This window comes from Micrasema longulum, unplaced genomic scaffold (genome assembly GCF_059751315.1).
Source record: "Micrasema longulum isolate JH-2025_06_02 unplaced genomic scaffold, ASM5975131v1 h1tg000097l, whole genome shotgun sequence".
In the NCBI taxonomy this organism is placed as follows: Eukaryota; Metazoa; Arthropoda; class Insecta; order Trichoptera; family Brachycentridae; genus Micrasema; species Micrasema longulum.
Genome location: NW_028277303.1, coordinates 502,960 through 514,168, shown reverse-complemented (window position 1 = coordinate 514,168; position 11,209 = coordinate 502,960). Strand labels below are relative to the sequence as shown.

At 30.7% G+C, this 11,209-nt stretch overlaps 1 protein-coding gene across 3 annotated transcripts; it reads right to left on the bottom strand.

The window, feature by feature from the left end:
• Window positions 1-765: 765 nt before the first annotated feature.
• Alg-2 (Apoptosis-linked gene-2) lies at window positions 766-10,525 on the bottom strand. 3 transcript variants are annotated; one of them, XR_015824126.1, is made up of 5 exons: window positions 10,247-10,515; window positions 7,822-7,928; window positions 4,198-4,466; window positions 3,002-3,456; window positions 766-1,161 (listed from the first exon to the last, which is right to left on the bottom strand). XR_015824126.1 is itself a non-coding variant. In XM_088236242.1 (4 exons), exons 1-4 carry the CDS (start codon window positions 10,303-10,305, stop codon window positions 1,060-1,062), a joined length of 537 nt encoding a protein of 178 aa, XP_088092368.1. In that variant the 5' UTR covers window positions 10,306-10,525; the 3' UTR covers window positions 766-1,059. The 3 variants fall into 3 exon arrangements, 2 of the variants coding, with proteins under 2 accessions (XP_088092368.1, XP_088092355.1); XM_088236242.1 differs by lacking the exon at window positions 3,002-3,456 and having other exon boundaries at window positions 10,247-10,525; XM_088236229.1 differs by having other exon boundaries at window positions 766-3,456.
• Between the last annotated feature and the right edge of the window lie 684 nt (window positions 10,526-11,209).

The following is an 11,209-nucleotide window of genomic DNA, read 5'->3' as shown; positions in this document are numbered from 1 at the left end:
GTTTCGCATATCAATTTCAATTTTTTTAAAACTAATTAAGCAAAAATTTAATATTTCTTCCCCCTCACTGCAGTATTGTCAATTTATGATCAATCAAATACACATGGTCAGCACAATCACCTTTTTCTAATTTCCCAATATGACAGTGAAGGAATAGTGTTAGTTCCAAATTGAGACCGCGGCCGCACGCTCCAGATCCCGCCTTCGAAAAGGGAGTACTCTCTCCTGACCTATTCGATATCTACGGGGAATACATAGTGTGCAGGGCTCTTGATGGATGGGACAGATAAGTTTGCATTGGTGGTGTAAAGCTATCCAACATCCCTAACTCACCCGAAACATGTTAGTAATTTTGTAATAACTGATATTTACATATAAGTTATTAGTTTAAAAATACTTGGTACACTTCCTCTTATTTGTTTGACCAATTAGGATGTTTGACCAAGAATTATCAATAAATAATTTAAATCAAATGTTAGTAATTGATTTTATTATTAGAAAGGCGAGCAGCTATTAGCTGATATGCCCTTATCTTATTTTTCTGGTATGTTATCTTATTAGAATAATTCATTTCTTGCCATTCCTTGTATACATAGATCTGCCATTGATGAAATGTTTTGTATGATTATGATTAAGGTTGAATGTTGGCTTTTCATATTTTCTTGAATATTTCTTAGTGGCATAACAATCAAAGTATAAAAAGTTTACTTATATCAAATTTGCAGAGTAGGAAAAGGGAATAATTGGGTAAATAAAAATAAAAAATACTTAAGAAAGGCATTTCTTGTAATAGATCATAAATTTGTTTATACATATATTATTAAAGGATACATTTATGCCAGAATAAGATGTGAAAATAAATATTACATTAATTTAATAACAAGGTACATTATTGGCTTTCACAAGTTTTTAACTATTACCTAAAATTATTGGAAGAAATATTTTAATTAGAATTGAACAAGAAATATAAACCTATGAGTATGAACATTTATTTCGGTGAAATACTTAAAATTATGTCTACAAGTTAAATTCGTTAATGCTATAACTGCCACCATTATGTTAAACTTGCAAAGAAAAAACCATCCATAAAAATTGTTCATAGTGAATTGTTATAACTCCATCTAAATCTGTATCAAACTGACGAAATGCCTGCGTCAATACCTGGAAATATATTGACAACTTAGAAAAATCCAATCGGAAGGGGGGATAGATCTAAAAACTCCAATACTATAAACATTTAAATAACAAACATACATTATGATCCAAATCAAAATATGGGAGTACGAATCTCAACTAATTAATTATTGATTTCACAATGTCAATCTTTGCAACCAGTTATAAATTGGTGAAATTTCGCTTTACATATATTATAATTTTAAAAATACTATACCTAGGAATTAATTAAAATTAAAGATACAATTAAGAAAATAAATGTACTCTATAAAAAAAAATATGTTTATTCAAAAGATATGGTTACATAATGTAAAATATACCTTACTACTTAATATTTTGCTTTAGAATTCTAAATTGATAGTGTATGAACAGTGTTTAAAAAAAATAGGAATGGCATACTTTAAAATGACAAGAAAAAAACCAACAAAATTGGATAGGAGAATGCAATTCCTAAATAGTTTTTTTCATGACTTTTACTTTATCACCAATTGACCCCTTAAAATTAGAGAAATGTAACTGGATTTTTCCTATATTACAGGAGAGGCCAAAAAGTAGTAAAAATTTCATCTATTTTCATAATTTAATTTTACTACTTTTTTAACCAGTTTTTGCCCTTTCTTATAAAGAAGGGAAAATCATGTTACATTTCTCTGACTAAAGGGTGCAATATTATAGTCGAATTGCGCTGTTAAAAACATGTATGTAAGTTTAAGTGCCAAAATACTTTTTATAAATGCATCATATTTAGATGGCCAGCGACATGTTAAAAAGTTATAAATTGGATAATCTACATGCACATTTTAAAATCCAAAGATTGGCAAAAAGAGATAGATTACAAACGAGATAAATACAATATGAGAATTAATTTTGCTGATAAAAATCATGGTGCGCAAAACTTAAAATCATTGCATGAATGAGTTTAAAGAACACATTAAAAAAAATGCATGACTTACACTCGGCATATATTTCTCATTTTATATGTCGTATCAAACTGTCTATGAGAGGACATCTGCCACAGCGACATACATACATATTAGGCATGGGTAACTCAAATTAATTTTTTGAGCTGCAGGTCAGCTCGCAGCTCAAGTACTTGAGCTGGAGTTTTGAACTGACTCACAGATCACCTCACATTATTTCATGCGACTGCCGCAAGCTTAAGGGCAAAACTACATTCTACACCGGCAGCAGCGGCTGGCTATGGCAGTTAGCCGAACGATACAGGTTGACTTATGGAGGTTTACAGTTTACAAAAGTCTATCTTTGCCGAATGATTGTTTACGTTTTATGCATGTTTTATGTTATTTTATCTTAGTTTTTCAAAAAAGGTCGATGACGCTTCAACTATTCGTTCATTGATTCTTTTACGAAATAAGTTATACCTAATTACATACTATATCAAGGAATTTTAAATCATAATTTCACAGGACAACACGAGTCGAATTCATAATATATTTTCAAACAAAAATGTATGGTTCACCGAATTACCGCTGAGTCAGCTGACCAGACATTTAATTTTCTGTATAACGTCGCATACACGTACGAAACTCACAATATATCGCTGTGAGCCGCCTATTAGAAATTTGAGCTGCAGTTCAACAGCTCAAAGCATTTGAACCGTTTTAAAATTGAGTTACCCATGCCTCATACATATGTATATTCATAGAAAGTATTCAAGAATTTTAAATATGAAACAATGTTACTGTATAGAGTTGTCTAAAATTTACTTTGTTATTGTTCTTGAAATGTCTTCATTATGTGTTAAGTATGTGATTATTTTTAAACGTGCACAGATTTAAATATAAATAATTGAGGAATGATTACTTACTAGTGTAAAGAAACTTTTTATTTACGCCTTATTTTATAAATCTTTAAAATCATTCAAAACAGATTCAAAGCAACTAGTCAAATAAGCTGATATGATTAACATTATACATATGTACAACATAATGTAGATTATTATTCAATAACAGATTGAATTATTTTGTTTATGTGAGATATTGATAAAAGTGTGCACCTCAAGCCTCCTATTATTATTTATATTGTCAAGGTGGGGTTCTTCATAGTAAACATGTTTTTTTTTAATTTGTGTTAAACACTGAAATGTATAGATACTATATTTAAAAAAAAAACAAATCTTCAATTGAGATTACGAAAATACAAATGGATAGGTTAAAAAATTTATATCTTTAGACTAAACACCATGCCAAGAAACTGTTCATAATGAATTGTTATTACACCATCCTGATCAGTATCATATTGTCTGAAAGATGTTGTTAATGTCTGAAAATAAAAACAACACTGTTAATAAAAAACACAACTTACAAACGAGGGTGTTAGTAACTAAATTCCCAGACCAAAACACAATTAATCAAATATGTACATATGTACTTCACAGCCATAATAACTTACAAGGTTCTATATGTCAACATTAATAATTTCCTGACCCATAATTGGGCAATGTTTTTTTAAAAAATGTAACTTATTTGAACAAATACCTAACTGTGGCAATTAACTTACAGCTTTTTTTATTTAAGGATATATTTTTAAAAATACAATAAGGTAGGTAATTTATTTTTTTAAATAATTTCTTAGTCACAAGTCGCCTGAATCTTTAGCTTCAATAACTCTCCGTAAGTCATTCTAAATTCACTTAATATTGGTGATCTTTTTGTTAATTTACACTGTCCAATTATTCAGATATAAATTTATAAATACACAAAGGTTAGTATTAAAGTCAAATAAATATTAGATCTATACATACATATTTTTGTAAAAAAATAGGTAAATTACAAAAACTCATAGGAATACAAAGTAAATCATCAAATACACTATCACAAATAAAGGTATGTTTGTATATTGTGTGTAATTCTATTTCGATAAGCTGTAATGCCATAAAGATAGCAGTTTATTGAAAAAAAAATTGTGAAACAAAGCAGATAAATTCCAATTTAAACTAAAATAGAAAGCGTAATAAATGTACATAATATAAACATTAATATAAAAAAATTCAAGTTAACTCACATAAAGAATAATGCAGCACTGAATGAAGTCATCAAAAAGAATTGTTCCTCTTCCGTATCTATCAAACTTTCTAACTAATATAGAGACTATATTATCCGAGAGTCTATATCCAAAAGCGATCAAAGCATTCTTTAGTTCTTCTTTGTCGATGTTACCAGAGTTATCTCTATCAAATGACCTGAAGCATCCTTGCCAATCCGTAACATATTTCCAGAGTGCACCAAAATCTTCAAAATTAACAGATCCACGGCCCTGTTTATCGAACATTCCTGAAAGTAAGTACACGTTCATAAATAACTTCAGTTGTATTTTATACTTTACGCATTATAGCTTTGTTGACATTCTGATGTAACTATACTAGATCCAGCGTAAGAACGACCTGCTACAGTATGAAATTAGGTTCATCCTGCGCATACCTCTTCCCCCCCTACGTTTTCTTCACCTGCAGTGCCCATGGCTACGGCCTCTATACTTGTACAAGTACACCAGTAACTCGTCGACTGTCTAGCGAAGCGCATGCTTTACAAAATCTTAACCCATTTAGACCCTGAGATAAAATGGATGTTCAAATTTGTTATCAATAATTGTAAAGAACAAAAGAGGACAGATAAGCATTCGAATCGTAACAATAATGCATTTTATAAATTAATGATGTAGATACTGTAGGTACTATATAAATTAACGGAATGTTGGTTTTAATTAATTTTATTAATTTTTATAGGTGGTACACAAACCTCAACGCACTATGATTATTAATATATTTTTTTTTTAAATGTCTGACAACCCTGATATCTCGCAAACTTGTGCCATTCACACAATTTCTGAGCAGGCTGGTATTGGAGTGCATTCCGTAAAATATACTTTGTATCGATATTCGAGAACTGGCGAAGTTAAATCGCCAAATCATAGGGTCATTTGAGGAAGATTAGTTTTTTTTTTAATGGCAATGATGATATTTTCAATTATGGATCAATTCCATAAACGATTTTATAAATCTGATGCCACATAAAATGCAACATTTATATTCTAATACTATAACCATACTTACTATCACCATCATTAAATGCATAAATTGCTATCATGTTTTTATTGTGAGTAGGTCATTAAAATTAAAATAGAAAAAAAAATAATGAATTAATTTAATTCAATTGATTAATCGGGATTAAATGTGTTAAGTTAATAAGTGGGGGAGGAGGCGGGACATGCGCGGACGCAGGTTGTTCTTACGTTGGATTTAGAATAGGTATGTAAGTATATTATTTGGGATCGAAAAAGTTCCATGAAAAATAATAACCACAGATAAACAGTAATGGGGATTTTTAGGTTGACTGTATGGGCAAACTTCTCTTAAGGTAAAGAAATAAATCATAACAATTTTAAAAATTTAGAACGTTTTTAATTTACCTACCTGTCATTATTATTCACAAGTTAGTTAGCCAACCATCCACAGATTTCATACAACTATTATGTGGAAGTGACACATGATGACATCACAAATAAAATATAACATTAACTAGAAAGTCTTTGGTTAGTTAAAAACCAATTAATTGTTTGTTTTTTAGTACAATCATATTTGCGCATTGGTGGATTTATTGCCAAATCATGGCTTTAGTTTGTTTTTGTCCAACACACCATTTTTAACAAAATTTTGTTGAAATCGAAAGTGTTCAGTTCTGAGAAAGACTTTATTTATAAAATTCAAATTATTTTTTTTTCTATTGTTTGAGGGGGTTTTTTAAGGAATTTTGTCTTAATTTGTAGTCATTATTTATGCCTATTTCGTAAAAAAAACTTTAAAGCTCTATTTCTGCAGATTTGTGTTTTGGTCTGTTAGATAAAAACGAACTGAAACAACAAAGTGGCAATTTCTTCCAACCAACCAATAAAAGGTGTTATTTATTTGTTAGTTTTAATGCATATTATTGATTGACAATTACATAATAGTAAATAATCAATTTCATGTGCATAAAATTAGTAAATACTATCATTATAAAATCTCTATTAAGAAATGGATAATGGAGGTGGGATGCGCACGGATTGACGAGTGGATCAGGCCAAATAGGTAGAAAAGTTTTTTTTTATTTATGGTGTTTTTGTTTGTAAGTTTTATGTGTTTTTATTATGTTTGATATGTATTTGAGATTACAATTTAATTATGTTTAATAAGGCATGTTTTAAAATGATATAAAATGTCTCTGTCGGCACGGGACACCCCGGTGATGGAACATTATCTTTAATGTAAAAAAGCAATACATACATTATTGTAAAATAACAAATAAATAAATAGTAACATCATTCAACCGAGATGAAGAACATTTTAGAGAAGGTAATATAGAAGTCCAGGCATCCACAGGGCTTATGACCTGTCATTGACTGGTTCAAGTGGCCACTTTACACACTGTGTAACATTCACCATTCTGCCCATATTTGAACATCTATATTCCTTCAATCCTTCCATCTGTTGATGTTTGTGAAGTCATGAATATGTTAATTGAAAGGCAAGAATATGTTAATATAAACAGCTCCCCAGGGAGTTGAATCCAGTCCTTGTCTACAAAAATTTGGACAAACTCAAAATATTGTTGATAAATAAATAGTATTTGAGGTATATAAATAATCCTAATATATATATATATAGTTGGATAATTTATATAGCACCATTTTTGTGAAAATAACCTCAAGGGCGCTGTACAATTAATAAATATCCCAGTACGTCTTGCAGCTACAGAGCGCATGGACGGTTGGGATTCTAGTTCCTCGTTTTCAATTAAGATCAATAAAAAATTATAACAGATAGGAGCTAGATTACAGGACGTCTTGTAGCTACAGAGCGCATAGACAGTTAGAAATTTAGCCCCCATTTACACATTTAAAAAATTGACAAATAAATTTAGTGTATTAATGATACTAAAAAGATAAAAATAATATGAATAATAAAAAGGAGTAAGATAACAACACGTCTTGCAGCTACTAAGCGCATAGACGATTGGAATTCTAGAACCCATTTACAAAATTTAGGTATTTTAAAGTTGATATATGGAAGCTAGATAACCAATCATCGTGCAGCTACAAAGCGCATGGACGAGTGGAATTCTAGCAAAGTTAGAATGATATCAATAAATTTACAAAAAATAGAGCATAGTAGTAAGTTTGTCAAGTGTTCATGCCAAGAAGTAAGCAATAAAAAACTAAATAAATAAAGCACTGTATCAACTCCATGGTTAACAAAGGGAGATAGATGTCCGAAGAGAATCTTTTGTAAACAGTAGGTAGATACCGTCACCATGTGGCCGACTGGCTGGTGAAGAATTTCTGGAAACGCACGTGTGTAGACTGGGGGGCTATGCCTATTGTTCCAACGACTTGGTGTCCATTTTGGTCCGTATTATTTCATTTTATGAGGCGCAACTCAGTTAGTTAGGATTATTTTGACCTTGGCATTTAGACTACAAGCCCTGTTTTGAGTCGGGGCACATATACTCAAAAGTAGCATTATACTTTTATTTGAAAAACTAATGTAATAAATTATTATAACCAAAGTAATGTTGCAATTACAATGTCCTGTTAACCATTTAGTGTGGATAAGGGAAGCCAGTATTTAATATTAATAAATATCACACATACCTATCATTAGTCTTACAGTTTCAGGATTAAATGGATTCCATGTGCCGTTCGATAGGGCGGTCTGTAATTCATCAGCCGATATATACCCACTGCGATCTTTATCAACTCTGAAAGTATAAATTCAAATTATGTATAAAAATCATAATTAAATTCTTCAGACAGCAGAGCAGCTTGATGAATAGGTATTTTTTTTTGTTATATATTTATTTTAACAATAAAATAGCATACATAATTGTATTATTGTTCCCGCAAAGCCAAGGCTTGTCTGCGGGTTACATTAAATTTTTATTTTTTTTATAAAAGGTAGGTACAGAGTTTAATAAAAAATGAAAAAAATATTTATCTGCACACTTAAGATTCACTTGTTCTTTTTAATAAGTTTTTGCTATTTTTTAAATATGTATTTAAGTTTTTTTCCTCTCGATTTTCACATAGTTTTTCTCTGACTATCTCACTCAGATGCCTCCCTGATACTGATTATGCTAAATTAACTAAAATGGACAAAATCGAGGTCTCGTATTCCCGATTTCCGCACCCCAAAACTGTCCCTATTCAAAAAAAAAAAAAATAAAATATGAGAACCAAATACTCTATGTTTGTACTTTTGCATTTTTTAAAATCATATCTGTAAGCCGTACAAGCGATGACGCTGAACGATCTGGATACCCAAAAGACATCAGTACATCAGAAAAAGTGGAAAAAATCCATGATTTTATGTTGAACAACCCCAAAGTGAAATTGAGGGAGCTAGCGATATCGTATGGCAGTGTGTTCAATATCATACATGATATTTTGAGTGTAAAAAACCTATGCGCGAAAACTAATTCGATGTTACAACTTTCCAGTAGAATCGAACCATGTTTATGTGAAATCCAATGGAGATTTTGCGTCAATTCAAAACCATGGATAAATTTCTACACACCGGATTCCATGCAACGGAAAAAAAATGGGTTTCTCCGGGCGAAAGTGCTCCGAAGCGTCGAAAAACGCAACAATGGACGGGAAAGGTCATGGCCTCTGTATTTTGGGATGCGCATGGAGTAATATTCATCGACTATCTTGAAAAAGGTAAATTCATAACTGGCGTATATTTTTCATAATTATTGGATCGTTTGAAAATTGGAATCGCAGAAAAACGGCCGCATTCGAAGAAGAAAAAAATTTTATCATCGCGACAATGCCTCTGCTCATTCATCGTTAGTGGTAAAAGCAAAATTGTACAAAATCAGGTTTCAAAAGGTTCCTCAGCCACAGTATTCGTCAGACCTGGCCCCCAGTGACTTCTACCTATTTTGAAACCTGAAGAGATGGCTCACCGGTAAGCGATTTTACTCGAAAGAGGAACTCATAGCTGAAACTGAGGCCTATTTAGGAGAGCTTCTGAAGGACTAATTTATGGACGGGATAAAAACGTTCTAAAATCATTGGACTAGCTGTATCAACTTAAAAGGAATGTATGTTGAAAAATAAAACCGAATTTGGCCAAAAAAATGTTTTCTTGTTTCACATATTCCAAACTTGTCGCAACTAGTATATTATAAATACTGCAAGATTCACTTTTAAAAAAAAGTGATATGGACTTTTTCGTGTCACTCATACTTATAAAGAGGCCATGTAACTACGCGCCTTGATTATGCATCATTGAGAAAACCTAAACCACGATTTTAGTATTGAAATTTATTATAGAAATATGATTGTGTAAAACCAGGTTGTGGTCCCGTAGTAGTATTATGGACTCAAAGGTCCGAAGTTCAAATCCCACTCTACCACAACTCGATTTCCATTTTTCCAGCACAAGTTATTTACGACTTTTAGGAAATGATCTGAAATTTTAATATTTGAGTAAATAATAAGAACTCAAGTATTTCTCTCTTTCTTTTATTTAAAAAAAAAAAGATGAGCAATACTTAAATTCACAAATTTTTGAAAATCAGTGACCAGTTTCAACGCATTCCCAATATACTCAAGACTAGTATTTTTATGTTAAAATTAATACTATTTGTGTAAAATCAGTGAAGATAAGGAATTCAAAATTATATGATAGTACTTAATTTCATTTAAATAGTTTTGTCTGAACGGCCGTTTTACAAAGTATTACGAAATGGGTAGATACACAAGTTTATATAATGTTATTTTAATGAGTTTAAGTACATATACTGTTGTGGTTCTTATTTTATAAAGTACTTGATGAATCATTTTTCTGTTATAACTTTGAAAATGAAAGATAACATATAGGGATCCCTGTAATTTACTATAATATATATGAAGTAATGATCTATTGTAATAAGTCACTCAAAAAAATAATCGTGTAATCGAGTCAACAGTTCGTTGCTCTGATTGAAGTACTGTAGCAAAGTATAATGCGATTGATAAATTCGTGATAAATATAGTATTGCATTATGATAATAATATTTACAAAATATACCTTTGAAAGACGTCCCATAGAAACTCGCGACTTGGCATTGGAGAAGTAAATTGAGACATATTGAATGAAGCTCTACTACAAGACAAATCACAAAAAGCGTTTTATGCTATTTCAATAAGGTTAACTCCTCAATGCGAAATGCTGGAAAATTAGGAAATCTGAATACTTCTACTTCTGACACTTGTTGCCACTCCCAAATTATGAGGAAAGTCACAAAACTAAACGCTTAACAAACGTGTTCCTCTGACATTTGTTGACATTAAAAGCATAGATAAAAGCAAAATAAACTCTAAGCTTATCTCAGCATTGACTTCATAGGGTGCGTTCTAACACCAACACACGATTACCCCGGCAATCGACGAAAAAAAAATCATATACTTTTATTTCGAAAAAACACGGTAGAAAAATTGGAGTAACAAAAAAAAAACATTATTTGTCTATTCTTTTTGAAATTCCTTACATCGCTCTTTTACTTACCAGGCACAATATATAATAAATGATATTGATAGTAAATCTTTGTCCCGATTTTGTAATAGATTTTATTGTCAGGTTATATTTTTAATTAAAATTAATGTAGGTACAATCGATAGTAAACAATTTCATTTTTTCAAATCTCGAATTTAATCCGCTAAGTTTTTTAGCATATTTTTTTTAAGCTCGCTTATTTATTTGGCATAATTTATTATATAATCGGCTTGCGTGCCTGAGATACATGAATGTAGAATAAAAGAGACCCATACATATATCTAAATTTAATTATTTTTCTTTTATACGGGGAACGGCGCGATGGTTTGTTTTTTGAATATCAATATTGTAAACTTATTTGAAAGCTGTTTTTTATTCAATTAATTTTCTCAATGGTTAAGCATTTTCCCAATCAGTTAGTCCTTTAGACATTCCAAAAAAGTTATTTTATAACATATTTCTCGTTGATAATACAATCAGCCTTCATTTTAAATAAGG